The sequence below is a fragment of the Pinus tabuliformis genome, chromosome Q (assembly GCF_031772625.1).
Source record: "Pinus tabuliformis cultivar Carrire ecotype Pingquan chromosome Q, CPIR1, whole genome shotgun sequence".
Classification (NCBI taxonomy): domain Eukaryota; kingdom Viridiplantae; phylum Streptophyta; class Pinopsida; order Pinales; family Pinaceae; genus Pinus; species Pinus tabuliformis.
This window is the reverse complement of record NC_142296.1, coordinates 474,145,540-474,170,486: the sequence shown is the minus strand read 5'-3', so window position 1 is coordinate 474,170,486 and position 24,947 is coordinate 474,145,540. Positions and strand designations below refer to the sequence as shown.

The window sequence follows — 24,947 nt, the reverse complement described above, 5'->3', positions numbered from 1 at the left end:
CTTGTCCCGTGGTTGACACTGGTTCTTGTGGAACATTGTCAACCTTAGGACTCGTTCTTTCCACATTTTCCGAGACCGGAAGGGTTGGTGGTGGTTCTTGTGTGGAACCACCACCTATATCTGACACTTCCTGAACAAATGATGTTGGCATTGTTTTCCCTTACAATTCACTAATGAAAGTGGATTCTTGTATCACCATGTCAATCCCATCCATCATGTCCATAATTCCTTCCTCCATCGGCTCCACAGTCGAGGTTGGTTCTTATGTAACAGCCTCAGTTGTGGCACTGATTGTCTCTTCTATTTCAAGCCTTTCCTACTCCGGTTCTTCCTCTTCCATTGGTTCCACAGTCGAAGATGCTTCTTGTGTAACAACCTTAGCTGTAGCACTGACTGTTTCTTCCACTCCAAGCTCCCTTTCTTGCTCTAGTTCATCTTCTTCCATTTCCATCTCTCCAGGCTCTTCTTGGTCTACATGTTCACCCTCTGTTGGTTCCTCCTCCATTCTCTCTAGCTCCTCTTCTGTAGAAACTATATGAGCTGCTACTTCTTCTTCTGTTGATTCCCGAAACACTACCTAAGGAATTTGACATCAGCTCAATGCGTGCATGACCAGTAATCGAACTAGCCCATGATTAGTGATGATTGCTACAACCTATCTCGAACGCTAGGTAGACTGCACCATCAATTGGAGGCTTTTCAGTAAAAAGAAGGGCATGTTCAAAGAGAAGACTTCTGACTGTGGAAATTGAAGACGAGATAACACCCTGAAATGGCATTTGAACACAGTGGTGAACTATCCTTTGCAAGTTATATATTTCATGAAAAAACCTGCTACATCGCCCCACAGATGCAGAAAAGAGTTCCAATCATACCCTCGGACCTTTTGAATGACGCTTTCCCCAGCCTGCAAAAATACTTTCGGGAACTCTGGGAGGGAAGTTCTTCATGAAAACAAGCTTTGTCCCTGCTGAGGCAATCCACTTCTGCAATAACTTCCTTTGTAACATGGATTTCTATCCCTCTGAACCGAGAGCAATTCTCATTCAAATTGAGTGTGAATTCCATTGTAATCCCCTCATCAAATCCCTGCAACCTGTTACAGTAGACATCCCAGTCTACATTGACAAAAACCTGCCACGCTTCTCTATTGTTATGGACCAAGGTGGTATCCTTCGGCTCGTGATGCACAACCAACCCACCCATTGATGTAGAAACAGTAACAGCACTTGGACGCAGTCGGCTATTATCGAGAGAGTAACAACAACCAAATTAACAGTGATGGTAAAAACATGGTGGGATGCGGGGTAAAATGCAGTGAAAGCGGTTGGTAATTTTTTGAAAAACGAAAAGAATTATGGCGAATCATGGTAAGTGCAATGAAATTATTACGGTAATTAATTTGTATGAATTGAAAATAATGATTGGTTATTGAATGTATGTAATTCAAATTCCAATGCATCAAAATTATTATTACAAAATCACGGAATTTATGGGTGTACCATTCGCACAAGATTTAATAATGATATATGATATGTCATTATTGTGGTTTTAAATATGTCATTGTTTACTTACGATCGGACCCCCCCAACTTATATGTAGCTAGCCATGACACATATATATCTCATCAATGGAATATTTAAATTGAATCTGTAAAAGTCAACAGAGACGTACCTGGCGACCTACTTGGTGGTGGAGTAATGGAAGAGTAACCGGTGGAGTAATAGCAATGACAGAGTAACATCAGCGACAGAGTAACAGCAGTGGAGGAGTAACAGCAGCAGAGGAGTAACAACATCCGACACTTAGAAAAAAAAATTCAGGAGTAACAGCAGTGGCAAAGTAACAGCACTGGCGGAGTAACAGCAACGGTGGACTAACAACATCCGACACTTAGAAAAATTTTCAGGAGTAATAGCAGTGGCGGAGTAACAACACTGGCAGAGTAACAGCAGCAGTGGAGTAACAACATCTGACACTTAGAAAAAAAAATTCAGGAGTAACATCAGTGGCTAAGTAATAGCACCGGTGGACTAACAGCAGTGGTGGAGTAACAGCATCCGACACTTAGAAAATTTTTCAAGAGTAACAACAGTGGCAGAGTAACAACACTGATGGAGTAACAGTAGCAGTGGAGTAACATCATCCAACACACAGAAAAAAAATCAGGAGTAACAGCAGTGGCAGAGTAACAACACTAGCGGAATAACAACAACAGTGGAGTAACAACGTTCGAGACTTAGAAAATTTTTCAGGAGTAACAGCAGTGGCAGAGTAACAACACCGACAGAGTAATAGTAGCTGTGGAGTAACAACATCTAACACTTAGAAAATAAAAAATCAGGAGTAACAACAATGGCAGAGTAATAACATCAACTATTACTTGGAAAATTTTGTCAGCTCCTCATCATCAAATTTCGATCGTTATTCCTGCAAAAGACAAACAAGTGAGTAGTAACAACACATATATATATATATATATATATAAGAAGATAATTCAGAGGAAGCATTCTCTGCACCAACAACCATCCAACCAGATTTATTAGAGAGATGTTTGATGAAGGAATCCTTAGAAGTTGGACGGTGGTATAGTTTCAAACGATGTCTGTTCACTAAGAAAGAAGCATGAGTATCATCTATTGTAACCAATCTGATTGTTCCATTGACAAACATAGAATCCACTTCATAGGGTCCCATCTAGTGAGTGCAAAGCTTTCCTTTAAAATCTTTAAAATGGGAGTCCTAGAACAGTGCCCAATATCGTTTATGAAACACCTTATTCTTGAAAAATTTATCATGCAATTTCATTCTCTGCTGTTGAATAGCAGTAGTTTTCTAGACAGCCACTGGACAAATTTCATCTAACTTGTTTAGTTGATCCATCCGGTGTTTCTGGGCCTCTGATAAGTCCAATCCTACTTCCAAAGTTGTTCTGAGCGTGCTGATCTCAAATGCTATCGAAACAAGGCGGATTTCCCACAGACTAACTCAAATGGTGAAAACCTGGTTGTGTTCTGCCATGTTGTCCTGTATGCCCAGAGAGCTTTAGGAAGTTTGTGGGACCAATCCCAACGATGGCTTGCTACAATCTTTATTAAGATATTTTCCAACACCTTGTTTGTACTTTCTACCTGTCCATTCGCCTGGGGATGGTATGGAGTTGTCACCCTGTGTTTGACTCCATATTTCTTCATAAGCCTTGCTATCATGTGGGATGTGAACTGTGCCCTTCCATCTGAACAATCTCCCTTGGAGTACCATACTGAGCAAAAATCTCTTCAAAAAGAAAATCTGAAACCACATGTTCTGTTGCTTTCGTAACAGCTCTGGCTTCCACCCACTTAGTCACATATTCAATGCAGACCAGAATGTGAATGTTTTGATGAGAAGGTGGGTTAAAAGGTCCAATGAAGTCAATTGCCCACTTCTCAAAAGGCTCAAGGACTACCTGGGGCTGCAATGGCATTTCATTTGATTTTCCAAGCTACCCCATGTGTTGACAACTGTCGCATCTTCAGACATAATCGCAAGCATCCCGGAAGATAGAAGGTCAATCATATCCCATTTGTAACACCTTGTGGCCCGTTCTTTTATCTGCAAAATGTCCTCCACAAGGGCCATCATGGGCAGCCTTCAATATCTCATAAATGTCATCTTCAGATACAGAGTGTTGAATCTGCTAATCATCCCTTGTGTGAAAAAGGTATCCAGCCATCCATGAATATCGGGTACTATGATGAATAATTTTCCATTGTTCCCTGTATGATAGGTGACGAGGTACCTTCCCTGTAGCAAGATAGTTAGAAAAATATGCATACCACAGAGTGTTAGCGGAAATTACAAAAAGATTCTCATCTGGAAAACTATCTTTTATGGGTGTACTTTCAACATTATTATCTAGGTTAGACAGAAAATCAACAACCACATTATCCTTTCCTGGTTTATGTACTATGGTGATGTCAAATTATTGAAGTAACAACAGCCATCTTGTAATACGACCAAGAGTAATGGGTTTATTCATCAGATACCTGATTGTTGTGTGATCAATGTGTATAAAGGTAGGATACCCAGTGATATAATGCTGGAAATTGTTGATGGCATAGATGGAAGCAAGGAATTATTTCTCAGACACAATGTAGTTTAACTCGGCAGGAGCCAAGTTATTACTAACATAGTAAACTGCATATGGCACCTTGTCTACTTGTTGTCCCAAAACTGCCCCAACTACTGTCTGAGAGGCATTAGAATGGATATGAAATGGTAATATCCAGTCCAACCCTCAAAGGATCTGAGCTATATAGACAAATTCCTTGATCTTCACAAAGGCCGCATCACAGTCATCTGTAAACACAAAATCTGCATCTTTTGTCAGCAATTGAAAAAGTGGATGTGTTATCTTAGCAAAATTTTCTATAAAGCATTTGTAATAACTAGCACAACCAATAAAGCTACATACATGTGTGGGTGTTTTGGGTATTGGAAAGTGTAATATTACCTTTATCTTAGCTGGATCCATCCGAATTCTAGTAGCTGAAGGCAAATGTCCCAAGACTATTCCTTCCTCCATCATCATATGGAAATTTTGCTATACTCAAAGAGACATGCGACCCTTTACATCTTTCAAGAAATTTTTCTAGATTTTCCATCCCTTCCTCAAATGAGTCCCCATATGGAGTAAAATCGTCCATATAAATTTCAACATGGTCATCTAACATATTAGAGAAAATCCCTAAAATTGTTCTTTGGAATGTTGCAGGCGCATTACAGAGACCAAATGGAAGGACTCGGTATGTGAAAGTTCCCCAAGGGCACGTGAAAGTGGTTTTATCTTGATCCTCGAGAGCTATCTGGATCTGGTTGTACCCACTAAATCCATCCAGGAAGGAGAATAAATTCTTCCCAGCCAAAGTATCCAAGATTTGAACAATGAATAGTAAAGAGAAATGGCCTTTTTGTGTTGCCTTGTTTAATTCTCTGTAATATACACATATCTATCACTTACCATTTTTCTTGGGAACAATCACCAACGGGGAAACCCATTGGTTGTCTGAAATGGGGTAAATAAATCCTACATCCAGCAGCTTTTGAAATTCTTCCTTGAAAATCCTCTTTGATGTATATATGATGGGTACATAGATTGGAAGGAATCTCCTTCATGTCTGTATAGTCCTAGGCGAAGGCTTATTTGTGATTTCGGAGAACATCTAGAAGTTGTTTTGTCTGGGAATCTGACAGATTTGGGTTAATATTCACGGTCTTTCCTGGCTCTATCCCTACAAAAATGTTGTCATGGAACACTGTTCTGGGAAGTTCTTCAAATCCATCTTCTGTTTCAATACTTTCCTGTGTTTCACAGCTCAAGATAGATTCTAGAATTCGTTGATTTGAATCTGAAATAGAATAGGGGTCACTAATGAAGGTAGTAATTGTGTCATCCTCTATTTCTATTTTCAACTGAAGGCCCTGTCCAATAGTAAGAACTCATCTTAATTCTTCATCTTCAGAGCCAGACCCTTCTTTTGGTAGAGGTTTCTTATGACCAGATGGTTTCACTGATGGGCTAGGTTCTGCAAGAGGGTATAACACAAGGTTTTTAGTGACCTGCCCATTTGAGATAACCATATTCCCAGAACGACACCCAATGTAAGCGTCTACGGTTTCCAACCACGGTGTTCCTAGAATCAAGGGATGGCCACCAGCTGGGGACTGCGTTTGCAGCACTAGGAAATCCACAGGGTAATGCCATGAATCAACTGAGATTGTAATGTCTTCTAACTTCCCTACTGGTTTGACTGTAGATCTATCTGCCAGTTCTAACACAGTAGGTGTATGTTTCAGGTTTCGAAGACCCAATGTATGCATGGCTTCAGCAGTAATGACATTTATAGTAGCACCCAAATCTACCAGTACATTCAGAATTTCCACTCCATTAATTTGCATAGTTAGAATTGGGTTCCCCGGGTCCCCATATTTCACAGGCATAGCTTTTCCCATCATAAAATCTGATAACTTTCCCATCACATGAATAGTGAGTGGGTCCCTTGATTTCTTTCTAGGCTTTTTAGCACAATATTCCCTAAGAGTTTTTGCATATATAGGTACATCCCTCATAGCTTGTAACAGGGGAATCTTAACAAATAGATTTTGTAACTCCCCTAACAATTCAAACTCAACTTGAGGGATCTATTTACTCAAGGCCAATCTTTCAGGATAGCGCAGGTCAACTTGATGTTTTTGAGTAATTAGCAGTTGAGGAGATGTCTGATTTTTACTAGCTTGGTTTGATTTCTCTTCAACTGTTTCTAGTTCTTTAACCTCACTACCAACTTGTTCAATAATAATAGGTGAGGGTTGAGCATCTACTACCCGCCTAGATCTCAAGTTCATCTCATAAAGTTCTGTGGTAGAGATACTGTATGAAGGCAGGTTGAGGGTGTCAGCTTGTTGAGCCCCTTTATTGTTAGGATTCAGATTGGGTTGGATAGGAAGTTGAGGGTGAATAGGCGGATTACCAAGAGGCATGTTAGAGGGCAACTGAAGTTGTTGTTGTGGCATTGACTGGGGAAACTGTCCAGGAGGAGAGGGTCCACGCTAGTTCAGGGCCCATGAAGAATTCGAACTAGTTTGAGGAGCCCACTATTGCCAGGGTGGAAACTGATATTGGGGCCACACAGGTGGATAAGGCATGGACTGAGGACCCATATTAAAATTGTTAAAATATTGAGATGGGTCCTGAAACATACCTTGATTTATGGTTGGTGGCCGAGGTTGCCATGGCTTTTTGGATCCCATAAAATACAGTTAGTCCACCTCTTCATCTGTCCCTTGAAAACCGCTTTCAATCCCGGCAAGGAGGGGCATCAACTTGTTGCAAGACTCAGCTCGCAGATTGCAAATTCTTCCATGGAGTTCCATGGACATTCTCTAAGTGGATGCTTCTTTCTGCATTTCGGGCAAAATATAGCCATAATCTTTTCCAATTCCATTTGTTGTTGTTTTACTTGCAGTGTGTCCATCTATGCAGAGAGGGTGCTCAAGATATCAGTACTTATGTTATCCAGCAGTTTTCCAATTTATGCTTTCATGACACCTCCACCAGATACTTTTGTTGATCGAATTCCTTGTTTATTCCTTGCAACTCCTCTTTTGATATATCTCCCTTTCCTACTATGTTTAACAGTTCTAGAGAGTCTTCTCGAAAAGCCCGGAGGAGGATAATTTTAAAAATGTCCTTATCTAGGTTAGAATGACCTGATCTCTATAGTGTGTACTTAAAATGTTCCACGCAATCCTCCATATTCTCGTCTTCTTTCCACATGAACTTAAAAAGTTCTTCCTTAATATCTCGAGATTTGCAGTAATCCTGATACTTCTCTAAAAAAGAGGTTCATCTCTTCCCATGTGGATATAGTCTTTCCTCCTGGACCCATAAACCATGACAGGGATGTCCCTTTTAATGTAGCATGGAATATTTTTAGCTTCTGAGCATCGGTTATGTAGTCATACCCCCGACACACAATATCAAATTCAAAAAGGAATGTGTCGGGGTCTTTAGTAGTCAGCCCATGAAAGCTAGGTAAAGTTGTCAAAGGAATGGGCTTTGTTGGTGCGCCAATCCCAAGATCCCCAATTGGGAAGTCAATCGTATAGGTTGTGGGTGCCATGAATATCCTCCAATAATCACTGGGAATTTTAACAGGTTCTGCAGGGAATGATGGAGGGGGTCTTGTCACGGAAGTTTGAGTTGCTTTAATAGCACTCCCCTTATCCCGTGGTGATATGAATACCCTTACAGCTCCTTCCTCCCTGTCACAATGGCTTGATCCCTCAGACCCCTTTCTAGCAACTTCTCCTTCCCTACTAGAATCGGTTGGTTCCTCAGATCTTCTGCTTGCAACTTCTTCGTCCTCTGTTATTAGCAATGATACTTCTTCATCAGGTACACTGCTACATACTTCTTCTACTACTAGAAGAGTTTGTCGTATTGAATCAACATGAGATACTGTGGATAGAACTAGCTATTCCACATATTGTCCCTCTGATTTCATTCGAGTCCCTGCCCTCACAGTAGCACGAGAAGATGCCTCTGATTCAGCTTTTGCAATGATTTGTTGGATATAAGTGTTCCTTCCCAAATCCTATCCTCCATTCTTCGAGGCTTTTCCCCTGCCCCTTTTATTCGAATCTCTATTCATGTAAGTTGGTGAGAGGGAAATACCTAAATTAAATCATTATGCTCAAGACCTGGAGTAGGGTGTCAAAATACCATTCCCTCCCTAGGATGAGAGGTCAGGTTTTAACAAACAAGAAAAGAAAACAACTAAAAAGAAATCTAGGGTTCAAATTTCCCTCCCCAGGACGAGAAATCAGACAAGAAAAGAACACACATAAAAGGAAATCTAAATCTCAGGACCTGGAGTAGGGTGTCAAAAGACCATTCCCTCCCCAGGACGAGAGATCAGCTTTTTAATCAACTCAGGAAAATTCAGAACAATTAACCAAGGCAAGTGACTCGGCCCAAAAACAGTAAAAAGCAACAGAAGTCAAAATACTAAGCTCAGGACTTAGAGCAGGGTATCACTTCCCTCCCTAAGACGAGAGATTGTTCCTTTGGTCAATCCAGATCATGTCTTGCACCTTTTTAGCCTTCCCCGGAAACGGTGCCAAAATGTTGGTGTCCAGGTGTGAATGCACTATTCCACTCTTTTCCACATTAATTCATCAATCCAGGTGTGTACAATTTTCAAGGTAACGCGAAAGGTATATGTAGCGACAAGGTTACAATCTGACATCCACCAAGGATTTGTAGCTAAAAATCAAGCATCGTTGTAACAATAATTAGAAATAAATTGCAGAACTTAAAAGGCATTCACAAAAATCAATAAAGATATGTAACAATAATAAGAAATTAACACACCATAATAGAAACAACACACACAAAGGAAATACACATCACCTGATCAGAAGAGCGGGCCCAACTCTCTAATCAGGGTTGCGTTAACTCATAGCTAAGAAGAGAACAACAACTCTCTCATATTCGATTAATATATAAGGAACTATTACAATATTTGTCTCTGCACAGCTAACCCCTCGCACAGGAATAAAACCCCTTTTATACAATTACATGGGAACAACATATTCCCCAAATCCGACAACTAATGCCCAAAAATATACAACTGTTTAGAACAACAACTAATTTCCGAGAGAGAGAGAAAAATAAAGATCCAAAATAGGAATGGGAGCAGCTGAGAGTTGGTTATCATGCTTCAGTATTTCCGAACAACTGTTGTAATCGCGAGACTGCTGCTATGAGCTGTAAATACGATACCTGTTCACCAAAATCTGTGAAATCAAAAAGTTTAGTATTTCGCATAGGCAAAACCCCGTGACCTTACTTCATCAATTAAATATTCCAAGAGACATTAGAAGGGAGATTTACCTTGTCGATTTATCACAATTAATGCGTATCATTTGGTGCAAAAAGGATGAAAGGAATGGTGAAAATGCAAGGAAAAGATAGGCAGATTTGGTGCCCAACACTAATTCATATGGAGTATAGAAAATAGTTTTTTTCCATGTTGTTCTATAGACCCATGAGGATTCAAGAAGTCGGTATTCCTAATCCTTAAGGTGAGTCTAATAGTCCTTATTATAATTGATAGAAATATATTGTTCATCCTTTTACCTATCCATTATCCTATAGATGATACAATGTTGTAACCCTGTGCTTGATATTTCATGTGTCTATAAGGTCCTTAATGAGATTTTAAATAAATTGTGTTCCTCCATTAGTGATGATATACCATGGTATCCCAAATTTGGTAAGTATATCTTCAAAGAAAATCAACTACTACCTAGTTTCAACTAGGAGTGCCTTGGATTCCATCCATTTTGTGATATAGTCTATACAAACAAGGATGCCAGATTTATAATCAAGAGGATTGATTGTTTCAAACTATTCAAGGGACCATTTTTTGAAGGGTACTCATACTATTTGTAGTTACAAAAGAAATTCATTTGATTACACTAGTCTTCCGATGTGTTGAAATTTGTTGCACCTCTTTACATACTGCTTAGCATGTTGGAATATTATGGGCCAGTAATACCCTTGATAGAGTACTTTATGTCTTATCATTCTATCTAAACAATGATCCATGCAAGGACCATCATGGAAAAATTTCAATATGTGATAGATCTCATTCTGTTGTAAACAACATTGGATGATAAAATTTGGCCCCATTTAGAAGAGGCAACCATCAATCTGGGATAATCTCTAGATATACCTATCAACATTTTTATTCTCTTTTGGATATAGGTGATGTGGATGGAATTTTACTTGCATTCAAGTAGTTAGAAATATTTTCAATTGTGGTGAGTTAGTAGATAGTGTAAAAATATGATCATCAGAAAAATAGTATTCTACAAGTTGCTCATTCTCATTCATTTTGAGTCTTGAAAGAAAGTATGCCACTACATCATCTTTCATTTTTTTCTTCAAGATATTTATATCAAATTCCTACATTAATAACAACCAAATAATTACCCTACCATTTGTGATTGGTTTGTTCATTATGTATTTTCAGGCTAGGTAGTAACTCCACGAATTAATTCATATTATTCCTTCAGGTAGGTCTTTATTATATACATGAGGGAGACTTTTCACTTCATCTCCCGATGACTGTTCATATTTCTTATTATTTACTTACATCAATTGTATTTATTCACCCAATCCTAATGATTAGGTGTCAACATTCCCCCCCCCCCCCCCCCCCCTTAATCTGAAGGCATGTTGGCAAGTCCAAGCATCATTCTGAATCATTCAAGCTTTTCTCTTCCAAGCGCTTTGGTGAAGATGTCTGCAATTTGCTCATTAGTGGAACAATGATAGAGATGGATTGTCTTGGCCTCAACATGATGTTGAATCAGATAATATTTAGTATTGATATGCTTTGTTCGATCATGGAACTTTGGGTTCTTGGCCAACTTTATTGTAGAGGTATTGTCAATCATGAGTGGAGTTGATTGTACTTGTTTTACCTGCAAATCTTCAAGAATTTTCCTGAGCCACACAATTTCTTTTGTTGCCTCAGCTGGTATTCTGCTTCTATTGTGGAATCTGCTGGAACTGATTGTTTTCATGATCTACATGAGACAGCTCATGATCCAAGACTCATAGCATATCCTGAAGTAGATACCCCAGTTTATTTGTCTCCATCGAAGTCTGAATCAGAGTATCCAATCAAACTGAAGTCCTCCACCTGTGTATACTTGATTCCAAAGTCTTGAGTTCCCTTCAAGTGCCTTAGAACTCTTTTTGCAGCAGACCAATGTCCTTCACAAGGCTTTTTCATAAACCTGGAGAGGATTCCAACAACAAACGAAATGTTTGGTCTGGTAGTAGTTAGGTAGTTGAGACTTCCTACAAGCTATCTATACTTTGTTGCATCCTCAAATTCTTTTCCTTCAATAGATGTGAGCTTTAAGTTTTGTTCCATTGGAGTAGTAAGAGGATTGCATTCTTTCATGCCAAACCTATTCAACAGATCTCCAATGTATTTCTTTTGAGAAAGAAATATGGACTTCGGATGTTAGGTTACTTCAATACCAAGATAGTAATGAACATAGCCCAAATCAGTCATTTCAAAACTTTTCCCCAATTCCTTCTTTATGGATGCAATGTAGCTTTCACTATTCCCTGTCATCAAAAGATCATCTACATATAACACAAGATATACAACTGTTTTTCCAACTTTCTTGACAAATAAATTTGCATCATCAAGATCATAATGTTTGAAATTGAGTTTCAGAAGATGCTCAATTAGTTTTCCATACCAGGCTCGCGTGCTTGTTTGAGGCCATACAAGGACTTCACAAATTTGAATACTTTATGTTCATGTCCTTTCACAGCAAATCCTTCAGGCTGGGACATAAAAACATTCTCTTTTAGATCTCCATTCAAGAAAGCAGTTTTTACATCCATTTGATGGACTTTCCAACTATTCTGAGCTGCTAGGGCAAAGAGTGTCCGGATGGTAGCCCATTTTGTTGTGGGTGAAAAAGTCTCCTCATAATCAACCCCTTCTTTCTTTAAAACCTTTTGCCACAAGCCTAGATTTGTGCTTGTCAAGTGAGCCATCAGCTTTATACTTGTTCTTGTAGACCCAGTTGCAACCAATTGGTTTGGTTCCTAATGGAGCATCAACCAGCTTCCAAGTGTCATTCTTTATGAGGGCATCATACTCCTTTTGCATCGCTTCTTTCCATTCATCATTAGAAGAAGTTTATTTGAAGGATGTTGGTTCAAAATCTGTAGACAAGTTCAATTCACAATCATAAGAAACATCCATATCAACAGGTGAATTAGAGTCATCTACATCACCTCCATTTTTCTGTTTTGACTTTCTAGTTCCTATCTTTCCAACCTCATCAGGGTGAACACTTTCAAGTGTCTTTGTCAGCCATTTTGGGGGACCTTTCTCAGATGGTCCAGGCTGCTTTGTTGAATGAGTTGTGACTGAATCAAGATTGAGTCTCTCAATTCTATCAATCACATCACTTAAAGCATCATCCGTTGTTGGAGTTTCATGCGGGGGAGAGTGTTCTTCAGAAGAAGATTCCACATGTTGATCTAGTATAGGAATCCCCCTTCAAGATGTGGAATCTAATTATCAAATTCTTGAAATGATTTTGCATTTGCGAATCTATCCAAGTGATCAAGTTGCCGCTCGACAACATTGTCAGGTTTGTATGATTCAAGAAAAATTACATCTCTAGATACAACAAACTTTTTATTGACTTCATCATAGAGACGGTATGCTTTGGAGGTGTTTGAATACCCCCCAAAGATACACTTACAACTTCTTGCACCAAGTTCGTTTCTATGTACTTTTGGTATCAAGGCATAACAGGTGGAACCAAAGACCCTGAGATGCTTTACTGAAGGAACATGCCCATACCACATTTTATATGGAGTCTTGTTTCTAATAGCATTAGATGGATATCTATTCTTTATATATGCAACACATAGAACAACATCAACCCAAAACATTATCTTTACATTTTTGAAGAAGAGCATGGATTGTACCATATTTAAGATTGTCCTATTCATTCTTTCAGCTACACCATTCTGTTGAGCATTATAAGGTACAGTTGTTTGATGTTTGATCCCATGTTGGTGAAGATAGTTTTGAAATTTAGTTGATGTGTATTCTTTTCCATTATCAATGCAAATAGACACAATATGATATTGTGCATCATTTTCAAGCCATTTATGAAAGTTCTTGAATGTTTGAAAAGCATCAGATTTGTTCTTCAATAAATAAACCCAACACATTCTGGTGTAGTCATCAATAAATGTCATCATATATTTATTTCCATTTGTAGAAGGAACAGGCATTGGACCACATAAATCTGAATGAATGAGTTCAAGTTTTCTATGTGCTCTTGAATGTGAATCATGAAAAGACTCTTTGCTATGCTTTCCTAGAATGCAAGAATCACATTGCTTAAATTTGCTAGGAATTGTAGGCAAACCAGCAACACCATTTTTCTTCAGCAAGCAGAGGCTGTCATAGTTCAAATGTCCAAATATAGCATGCCATAATAAACTTGATGGAAGTGTACCTTCTTCATAATGAGAATTGTATTAGAAATGTTGTGCATGAGCAGAGGTACCTTGTAGCTTAAGAAGCCTTTCTTCTTCTATTCCCCTCATGACAAGTGAGTGGTCAGATGATTTTCTCACCTCAAGCTTGCCATCAAACATATGAATGGAGTGACCTTGCTGGCAGATGTGGACCAAGGACAGCAAGTTTCTATTGATCTGTGGGAGATATAGAACATGATGCAGAAGAAATTCTAGAAGACCAGGCAATTTAAGCCTAATTGTGCCAAGCCCTGATGGCTTGATTTTTGATTGGTCTGCAAAGTATACTGCTCCATCAACATTGTCAGTAAATTCTTCAAAAAAATCTTTTCTATGAGTCATGTGGCAAGTTGCTCCTAAATCAAGCAACCAATCATTTTTCCAAGAAGCAAGTGAAGCATTAAATAAATCTTCATTTACTCCAATATTACATTGTGCCACAACATAGTGAGCAGATTCAGGTGCTTTACCTTTGGGTTGATTTATTTGCTGCTCAATTTTGTCCCAAGGTAACTTGCATGTAGAGGCATCATGTGATCCATTTCTTTTGTAGCGTATGTAGTGCAAATCTACCTTTTCTCCATGAGAGTGTCTGCCCCCCATGCCTCTGAAATATCTTCCTCTTCCTCTTCGACCACCTCTTCCTCTGAAAGAATCTTGAGCAGGATGCTTTTCGTTATGAGCAATGCACACAGCCTCTTCAAAAGATTCAGGGGCTGTCTTCTTTCCAAAAGCTTTCTCTCTTTCAGCAATTTTTTTTACAAGAGAGTCAAAGGTAATATCTTTAAGATTTCCATTTGCTTGCAATGACTCAAGATAATTGGAGTAAGTAGGATAAAGTGCCTTGAGGAAAGTGATAAGAGGAATATCCAATTCAACCTTAGTGGATTTGATATCATGCATTATAGATTTTACTTCGGATGCAAGAGCAAGAGGATCATTATTTTGTAATTCAAGAGTGAAGAGTTTAATCATGAGTTGAACAAATTCAAGTGCAGAATGTGAGTCATAGAGTTCTTTTAGCTTTTGAAAGGCTTAGAAAGCAGTTGAAAATGGTGAAATATGGTGACTCACCTCTTCATTTACAGATGTTATGATTAATGCATAAGCTTTGCTATTCTTATTTTCCTAAATGGCTAGCTCCTTGTCTGAGTTAGGCTGTTCAGGTTCTTTGTCTCCATCTCCAATGCACACTCCTTTCCACAACTCATTGAAAATGAGGGTGTGTTTTATCATCCGAGACCACTCAGGATAGTTCTCCTTACTAGTGAGAATTATTCCCACCATGGATATGATTGAACGCATAGTGTAACAAAAAAGCTTCCATTGCTAAAAAAATGATTCTGATAGAGGTATTAGAGCAAATATCAAAGTGCTTTTGAATACCCACTACGTTTCATTATAATACTCTCTTTCAATATAGTACTGTCATGAAAAAACACGTTGTCATAACTGTGGTATGTGTAACACATTAAAAATCATACGTAGCATGGTAACACCATTTCAACATTGTAGTAGTATTGGAATAATAGATCAACAACGCTATACTATCCGTTTTTAATACATTGGTGTATTTGAGAATGAGACAGCGTAGTGTGGAATGCATATATATATATATATATATATATATAACAGAATAGCAGTATTCTTGGACGGCAGTATTCTTGGACAGCAGATGGCAGTCGACTCCCTCTCTCGGTACTATGCTAAGAGTCTGCATTCAAAGGATGGCTCAGAACTGTAGTATTCTTGGACAGCATGTGTGATGTCACTGGAGGATGGCATGTCACTGGTAGATGGTGGTTGACTCCTTCTCTCGGTACTATGCTGAGAGTCTGCGTTCAAAAATTCATGAGGGAACAACAGCAAACATTCAATAGAAAATGCGTTTCCTGGTGATGAAACGGAGGGACTGATGGGCTCCAGTATTGCAGCAATGATGCTGCAACTCCTGGGACTCCCATGGGCCATCTTTACTTTTATCAACCTGGTAGTTCGTAACAAAATTGGAAGCGACGGTGTTATATGCACAAGTAATAGCTCTTACTGCAGGCTGTCACTTGATCAGCTGGCACAAGTTCGCTAGGAGCTTAAGCCAACTTCTATCAGTTCTTAGAAGAAGCTTTTAACTATTATGGATGAAAGCTAACTCAAAAGAGGCTAGTCTACTTGTAGAAAGAAACGGAAAGCTGAAAGGATATGCAAACCCTAGCAAACCCTAGTTTTACTGACTAACCCAACTGGTGCAAGAAAAGAGATGAAAGTTGCTGAAATGGATGCCATTGACTCTTGCAAAGGTAAAATGCATGTGTCTAAGCTACTTCTGAAGGAAAATATGGAAAAAGCATATTTTTGTATTTTTGAGTAATTTTGCAGAATTATTATGCATGTGCTTTAACTATTTTTTACTGTGGAGGGGTTTATTGGCGAAAGGAAATGGAGTGGCTGATTGCAAGAGGTTGGGAAGGTGAGAAGACAGCCTAAGGGGTCCCTAGCACCCTTCTAGAGTATTCCACAATGATCAGATCTCGAAAAACTGCTCGCGTGAACTTCTACAGGAAGTTCTACAGGAACAGGCCGAAAGTGGATTTTAGAGGGTTGATGGTGGAAAAATGGTGAGAAAGAGGAAATGAAGGATGGATAAGGATGTTAAGGGGTCTAGGACCTGGTAAATGAAGCTAAGGAGTGATGAAGGTGGTTGGATTTGTTCAAGGATAGAGAGAGCAATGTTGCACAAAAATGTAGAAATTAGGGCAAATTGGAAAAGTGTGGCAAATGAAGGGGAGAAATCCGGAATTAGGGGCTGGAACAGGTTGTATGATGGAGGAAGGGTAGCTAGGAATGTATCACAGGTGCTCTGTACACTATTTTCCAAAACTGATTGAACAAAGACTGAAAAAACCAGAGATTTATCTATTTTGACCTAATCTAGACTAAAAACCAGAAACATGATGAACATAAGTTTATAGATAGGAAATCATGCAAGAGAGCTATGGAAACTAAGCAAGAACAGATCTAAACATGAAAACACAACTGATATCAACTTTTCCAACTTAAAATCTAACACTAGCAATTGCATTGGAAGGCAAAAACAGTGTTTTTGTGGCAGCAAGTATGCCTTGGTCTCAACTCATGGTCCCAAGGAGGGAGAGATGAGATCAAGGACTGCTTGATGGCCTTTTTGTAGATATTTTCTGTTACCAAACTGTCAAATCAACCTGAAGCATGAAAAACTATCTTAATCATCAAAAACAACCTAAGTAACAAAGCAAGATTTTAACCTAAATAACAGAAACTATTCTATGAATGCAAGAAAAACACATAAAAGTACACAAAGGAGGTACTAGAACTTGGGTTGGGCCCAACCCCAAGAGCTATAACCTCCTAAGAAATCTCAGAGCTGGTGCAAAGTGAGATTCATCTTCATTAATTCAAAATAATAGTCATGTCACAAAACTAGTTACAGCAAGAGCTCGAAAATGAGCTGAAACGTAGAGCTGCACTAAAGTGCAAAAACAAACTGTTCAATAGCTAAACTACCAAGGCTTGAAGCCTTCCTACTTATGCAACACGAGGACTCCCAACAGTCCTCCTTAACTTTAGGAGCTTGGCTGCCCAAAACTGCAGTTAATTAGCCACTTCACTAAACCTGCTTGGCTGCCCCTTGAAATCATCTTTGGTGGGTTGTTGAACTCTGAGCTGATGGTGGAGAACTCGAGGAAGGGGTCATTTAGTGCAGGAGACACCCCTCCTATAAATCCTCAGCCTTGTTCCTTCATATTTGGCTGCCAATTTGCTCATAAATGCCTGACCTTGGTCCAAAAGATGTCCAAAAATCTGCAATAAGCACGTATTAGACTTTGTGGTCAAGTGACTATTCTCATTCATTCAATTAACATAAATATATTCAAAAGCATGCATAAAACTATGAAGAATGGTGGATTAATCAAGAATAATAGGAAAAATGAGCCCATAAAGTTACCCATTTTTGGGGCTCATCATCACCCCCCTGTTGAATGTGTTGCTCATCCTCTGAGAAACTAATCCAGTTCATCATCTTTGATTGCTTTGACTGCCTCTATGACATCCCAGGCTTCCAAGGTGATGTCCTCTTCTCGGTCATGAAACCCTGCCTTTCTCTCTACTTCCTCCCATTGCCTGTGTTCTTCTTCTTCTTTGACCCCTTCCAGTAGTCCTAAAAGTAATGGAGGACTGAACTTTAGGCCAATCCAGTTGGCCTTCAAATTTTGCATTGACTGTTTATAAAGTGGCACTCTTGCCAAAGCCTCCCTCATTCTAGTCAAGGAGTGGTATTCTCTTATTTTCAGACTATGGGACAATGTGTTCCATCTCCTTGTGCAAGCATGAATGCAATTATCACCAAACAGTCTTTCCATGTCTTAAAAGAGAGCAATGGCCTGAGCTTGCCTTTCAACGTAATCTGGGAGAACTTGAGGGTTGTTGGAAAGGTGTTGATGGGCATATACTAAACCTGAGGGATCTTCTGGTTCTGCCCTGATCATGAGTGGCTCACTTAGCTCCCTATCCATAACTTTCCGAATTTCTATTGCCCTCTTTTCGTCATGGCTTAACCAAGAAGCCATAGCCATAAGTTGCACATCTCCCAATGCAGCATTAGGGTCCCATAAATTCATGTTTGGAAGTGCCAAGTTGTGTAAATAGAATTCTACTAACTTGGCCTTATCTTCAGCTGAGCTATTGTCACACAAATACATAAACTGATTGTAATTCTGGAATGGAATGGTGCCCCTTTGGGTCAATGTGTTAATTTGAAATTGCAACCATTGATCTTTAAGATATAATGCATAGGACTTAGCAGGTTGCCTACATTGTAAGGCTTCTACTGCCCAGCTGGCCATGCAGGCCATTTGGGCTTCTTTTTCTTGCAACTGTTGTTTTAAAACCTGTATTTCTTCTGCTGCCTGAGACTCCTTTTCTTGCAGCAATTTTGTCAGCATCTCAACATCAGCTTGTAGCTTTTCCTCTCTCTGTTGTTTCTCGGTTGTTTCCTTGTTTGCTGGAGGTCCTTCTTGCTGCTGCTGCCCTCCCAAAATGGATGGCCTATCTTCCTTATGACCTTCCTGTAGCTGCAACTGCTTTTTCAGCAACTCATTCTCCTCCTGTAATTTGGCTCTTTTACTGCTTTCTATGTGCCTCACCATGGCCAAATCTCTTCTTGATTCTTTTAGCTATTCTTCCAGGTGGCCTATGTCTGCAACTCCCTTGGATTTGGAAATTCTCATCCAAGTGTGAGTCCTAACCCGTTCCTATTCCAATGCAAAGAAAAGTGGTACAGCAAACTTCTATGGGATGATCTTCCCACTTTCTAACAAGTTGTAATATGAGCCCAAGCTAGGCTGAGGGCTTGGTTCTAGTATCTCCTTGATCTTGTCTTCTCCCTATGATTGTTTGGCTACCTTCTCCTCCAATTTCTCAGTCTCTTTTAACTTGGCTAGAGTTTCCTCTAGAGATGTTTCAGCTTCCTGTAGAGCTGCCTTTGAGTCCATCATCCTAATTCTCTCTTTCCATGTGGAATTTTTTGGGCTTCCTCTTTCATAGGTGATAGATATCTTGGAAGGAGGCCCTTCCTTCTGTTTAGTGGTTGTGTCCTCAATGACAATTGGTTCCTTTGATTGTGGCTGGGGTTTGCCCACTTTGATCCTTGTGCTTCTTCTGGCTTTAAAGTACATGAAGGTTTGCCTCTTTCTTTTTCTTTTTTGTTTTGTAGGTGTGCTTAATGTAGCAAGCATAGCTGCTACTTCCCTTGCCAATGTCTCAAGGGATTTCTCTTCCTGCTGTTCTTTTCCTTCACTTCCTATAGAAATATCTATGCCTAATGTTTCTGCCTGTGTTACTGATATCTCAGGATGTGTCTTTTCCTTCTCTTGTTGGGTGCCTGCTTTGGCTGTGGCAGTCTTCTTTTGGGCTTTCTTAGCCTTTTTCTTTCCAATCTGTGTCCTTTTTCCCTTCTATGTTCTTGTTGTTGTCTCTTTCTCTGTTTTAGGCTCAGCAGTCTTGTCAAATTCTTCTTTTTCTTTCTGTTCTTCCTCTGTTTTGCCCTCTGCTTGAATGTCTTGTGCTCCCTCATCATTGTTCTTCTCAATTTCTTCAGTTTGCTCCCCCTCATCACTGCTGGATGGGTGATGTTCTCAGCCAAAGCTCTAATGTCATCATCCCTGGACATATTTCTGAAGATTTCCCAAGCTATGGGGATAGTATAGGTGTGTAAAGCATCTTCCACCAATAGTTTGATGAGCCCATGGTGGGCCAACTGATCTGGGATCCCTTCATTTAGCTTTGTACCACATTCAATTAAGGACTGAAGGAGGAAATATGGGATGCTCAGTTTTCTGGCTGGAGGCAAGTCCATCCCATACCTTAATTCGTGTAACAACCTGAAATGATATCCATAAATGATGCTAAACCTCCCTTCACATGTGATATACTTCATTATTTGATAACTAACTTCACTCCAGAGAGGAGGCAAGCTTGTCCTTCTAACCCCGTTTTTGTCTTCTACAAGATGCTCCTCAGGCAGAAAAAATGTTTTCTTAGCAACTTGTCCCAATGATCTCTCCTCTTTGCTCCAAGGGAGCCCCAATGGTAGACCAGTAATTCTACTGATGAGATCAGGTGTAAGTTCTAGGGTCAAACCCCTAAAACTAACTGTGGCATGTGTCTTCGAATGTGGTCTCAGGGACATCAAAAACTCTTCAGTTATCTCCTCATCATAACCCTAAATTCTGTCAAAGAAGGATATCCAGTTTGCCCGGGTGAAAAGGTCCACCACCTTAGGGTGCTCATGCAACTTGCTAGAGTCTGAGGGTTCTTTCCTTATGAATCCTCCTGGCATGGTGTTGAGTGCTCTTTTTATGTTTTAACCAGAAAAGAAAATGCTCAGGTGGGAAAAAAAGTCAATCACTGAAACAGAGGATAGTTGAATTCAGTTTCTTCTGAACCCAAGAAGGAATGTCCCGGGTGCTTCTTTGCAATATCAAATGGCAATAATTCTCTTGTTTTAAACTGTTGCCACCCTGAATTTGACTTCCTGGTTTTGAAAAGAAAGAATTTTTTTCTACAGAATAGGGGATAAGGACACATGTTCTTTTCTCATCACGTAGATAGATATGCACATTCATTTTTTCACACACACAGAGGCTAGCCTTTACTACTGCATTATCTTTTTTACAGGAGAATTTGAAAAAGGATGGGGAGATTTTGGATGCAGATAGAAAAAGAAACTGTGTAGACTCAGGGAAATATGCAGGAAGACTTTCACTCTTTTAATGCACAGGCAGAGTTTCACTCTCTTTTTCAATCTACTGTCGTGTTCAATTCACCACCTTACTCAAACAAATCATGCACAGAGGAGTTTTCCCGAGCCTACCTCGTTTTGAGCTTGAATTCTGACAAAAATCCTGAGTTTTCTTTCTGCAAAGATGTTCTCTGCCTTTCCTATAGAACCCTTCCTATAGAAATCTCCTGGCTCCTGTAGAATGAAACTGTGCTTCTGGTAGAGCCCGATAGGTGGGAGATTTTCAAAAACAAGCAGAAAAATGGTGGAGGACGACTAGTTAACTGCTCTGGAAGCAGTGGATGCATACTCCAATCGAGAACATCGTGAGTGCAGAATGAAAAAAGGGTGGTGCATGTTTCAACTGAGTCGTCTTTTAACTGCGGGCGTGATTCATGGTGAGGGGATGAGGTGGTCGGACCGGACCATTGATCCGACGTCACAGCCATAATGTTTCTGCATGTCGTCTAACTGCCATCACCTCCCTTTCTCCCGTTATCCACCGCCACCACTACCAGTTCCGACGATTTCTTCCTGAATGAACACTCCACACGTGCTGGCTGCGCATCTAATTGGCAGCTTTGAATTTAATGCGGCTCGTTGGATTCCACGAGGATGTGTAACTGGCCGAGGGTGGCCAGTTGACTGGCCACCGATTCCACTCAATCCGAACCATTCCCATAGTCATGCAACCTTGAAATATGATTTATGCAATTGAAGAATGAGTTTAGGCACTTACCTGCGTAGTCGTGGCCGTGTTATGCAGATTTTGGATTTTGGAACCCATTTCTTCATTTGTTGTTGCTACATGCGCACTGCATGCTTGGCCTCGGGTTGTTGCTGATGTTCACACATTCAAGTAGAGCTCCATGCATGTTTCATATGCCATACTTTGCTGTCCCTATCTCTGGAGTATGTCTTTCAGAGGGATCAGCTGCTACAGGAATCCTGTAGGATGTCCTGTAGCTGCTTCTCCTCCTGGAATGCAAGCTAGAATGAGTAGGGCTACAACTGCTGACGAGGGTCTCAGCTGATAAGGAGTCTAGATGGAGGGTATCAGGTATGGTGAGTGAAAAACTGTTGCTTTGATTTGTCATTAAAAAATTTTGTTGGCAGCATGAAGGAAACAGGATTTATGTGTGTGACTGTGCAGGGACATAAAAATGAGTGCAATGGAGGTGTACAGAGATGGAAAAAGGGTGACATATGGTGATGGATGGAAGCAGGGAGGTTTACAGGCCTCATAGACAGATTCCCAACCTTCGGGTCCTCTTCTGAGATCGATTTTGGCTTTTCTGTAGGTTCTACAGGATCTTCCTGTAGAAGATACAAAATTTCCTATAGAAGGTGAAATCTTAGCCCGAATGAGACCAAATCTTAGGAAAGGGTAATGGTCATGGAGGAATGGATTGTGAGGGATGCTTGCAGCTTGGTGCTGACCTCTGCCTTTGTCTTGTGCGATCCTCCTAAACCCTGTAATGACCTTCCTGCAACCTGCAATTTATTCAACAGAAATTAGGTTTATTTTTTATTTTTTTTATTTTTTTTTCTTTTTTTAGTCTGAGATAGTTGGGGTGCCTCCAGGAGGTTTTCAGCCTCACTGTCTGCCCTGGGTGCCTCCAAGAGGTTTTCACCCAAGGATCTTTTATTCTTTTTTCTTTTTCTGTGTTTTTTTTTTTCAAGGTGTGGGTGGAGTGGAGACATGGACCTGCTCCACTACTAGCACTGATTTACCCAGAGTTTCAATGAACTCCTACTTAGAAAGGGGCTTCCTGTATATTTGCAATCGATGCCCATTGACGAGCATGAGGATGGCTTCTTCATCAATGGTCCTGATAAGGACTGAACCATTTTCATTTCATTTCTCCGCTATATATGGGCCCAGCCATCTTGTCCTCAGCTTCCCTTTGAAATCCTTGTATCTTGAATCATATAACAGCACCCAATCTCCTGGTTGAAATTGCTTTTCTTTAAGGTGCCAGTCATTCCATATCTTTCTTTGAAGTTGGACTACCTCTGAGTGGAGAAGGGCCTACATTCTCTGTTCATCTAATCCATTTCGCTGCATTAATCTTTCTTGTTGTGCATGGCTGAGATCTAGGTCCAGTTGAGCTGCCAACCTCAATGTGTTATATTCAAATTCTATGGACAACAAAGCCTTATTCTCGTAGACCAGTTCATAGGGTGTGAAACCTGTTGTAGTTTTCCAAGTAGTATTATAGGCCCAGGTGGCCTCAACCAAGTGATCTGCCCAATCTTTTCTGCTGATGCTCACCACTTTAGTCAAAATCTCTTCCAAAGCTCTATTAGTGACTTCCACGTATCCGTTTTCTTGCGGATGATAAGGGGTGAAAGTTATGTGCTTAATCTTGTGATGAGTGAGCAGGTCTTCAATCAGGTTAGAGGTAAACTGACTTCCTTGATCTGTGACTAACTCTCTTGGGTAGCCAAACTTGTAGAAGATATTTTCCCTCAAAAACTCAGCTACTTTTTCTTCTGTTGCTGCCTTGATTGCCTTTGTTTCTGCCCACTTCGTCAGGTAGTATGTGCACACAATGATGTAAGACTTTTGTTTTGAAGGAGGGTTGATAGGACCCACAAAGTCCATGCCCCACTTCTCAAATGGCTCGAAATTCACTTGAGGTTGTAGGGGCATCTCATCCCTTGGAGTCGGTTTCCCCATCCTTTGACATCGGTCACATTGGCTGATGTATCTCCTGACATCTTGATGAAGAGTGGGCCAATAGTACCCTGCCTGTAGAATTTTGAAGGCAGTTCTTTTTGCTGCAAAGTGGCCTCCACAGGGCCCATCATGACAGGTTAGGAGGATGTCAAAAACTTCCTCCTCCCTGACACAACACCTCAAAATCTGATCTGGGCCAAGTTTAAATAGGTTGCCCCAAATCCAAGTGAATGGGGCACTTTTCCTCACGATCTTGCTCTTCTCTTTTGAGGATAGGTGTGGCGGAAACTGTGCTGAAACCAAGTAATTTGCTATATCAGCAAACCATGGAGAGAGTACTGAAATAGAAAACAGGTGTTCATCTGGCATTTGATCATCCACCATCCCTTCTTCACCTACAGGCAAATCTAGTCTAGACAGAAAATCAACAACAACATTTTCCTTACCTGGCTTATCAACAATGGTCAAATCAAATTGCTGCAATAAAAGTAACCATCTAATGATACGAGCATTTACATCAAGGTTATTCATCAAATACCTAATTTCATCATGATTATTGTGTACGAATGTTTGATAACCAGTGATGTAGTGTCTGAACTTGTTTAGGGAATGGACTACAGCTAGGAGCTCTTTCTCGGTTACAGTATAGTTTAACTCTGCCTTGGATAGGTTTTACTAACAAAATATATGGCATATGGTAGCTTCTCCTCAACTTGTCCTAAGGCTACTCCTATGGCTTTGTTCGAGGCATCTGTATGAATGTGGAAAGGTAGGGCCTAGTTTGGACCTCTCAAGATTGGGGTAGTTACCAACTTACCTTTTAACGTATCCAGAGCCTCTTGACAGTTGTTAGTCCATATAAACTCAACATCTTTCCCCAAAAGACCAAACAATGGAGAGGCTAGCTTACTGAAATATTTAATGAATCTTCTATAATATCCTGCTAAGCCTAGAAAACTTTGAACATCTCTTACCTTTTGAGGAGGTGGGACCCTTTGGATGATAGCAATCTTGTTGGGATCCACCTGTAATCCTTGCTGAGAAATTGTATGACCTAGCATGGTCCCTCCAGTCATTAGGAATTCACATTTTTTAGGATTGAGGGACAGGTTCATTTCAATACACTTGGCTAAAACTTTTCCCAAGTTAGTCAATGCTTCTTGGAAGTTGGACCCATAAGGAGTAAAGTCATCCATATAGATTTCCACCAAATCATGAACCAGCTCAGCAAATATGCTCAGTTCTACTCTCTAGAAAGTGGCAGGAGAATTGCATAACCCGAAGGGAAGGACTCGGTAGGCAAA

General features: G+C 40.1%; 1 protein-coding gene across 1 annotated transcript; it reads right to left on the bottom strand.

Annotated features, from left to right (window-relative positions):
- Nucleotides 1-5,481: 5,481 nt before the first annotated feature.
- Nucleotides 5,482-5,994, bottom strand: LOC149220255 (uncharacterized). The gene has a single exon (XM_089387034.1). The coding sequence runs from the start codon at nucleotides 5,992-5,994 to the stop codon at nucleotides 5,482-5,484; it is 513 nt and encodes a 170-aa protein (XP_089243160.1).
- Nucleotides 5,995-24,947: the final 18,953 nt, after the last annotated feature.

Excerpts from the sequence above, each read along its gene's own strand:
- LOC149220255 (XM_089387034.1), bottom strand. The coding sequence starts at position 5,994 with ATGGGAAAAGCTATGCCTGTGAAATATGGGGACCCGGGGAACCCAATT.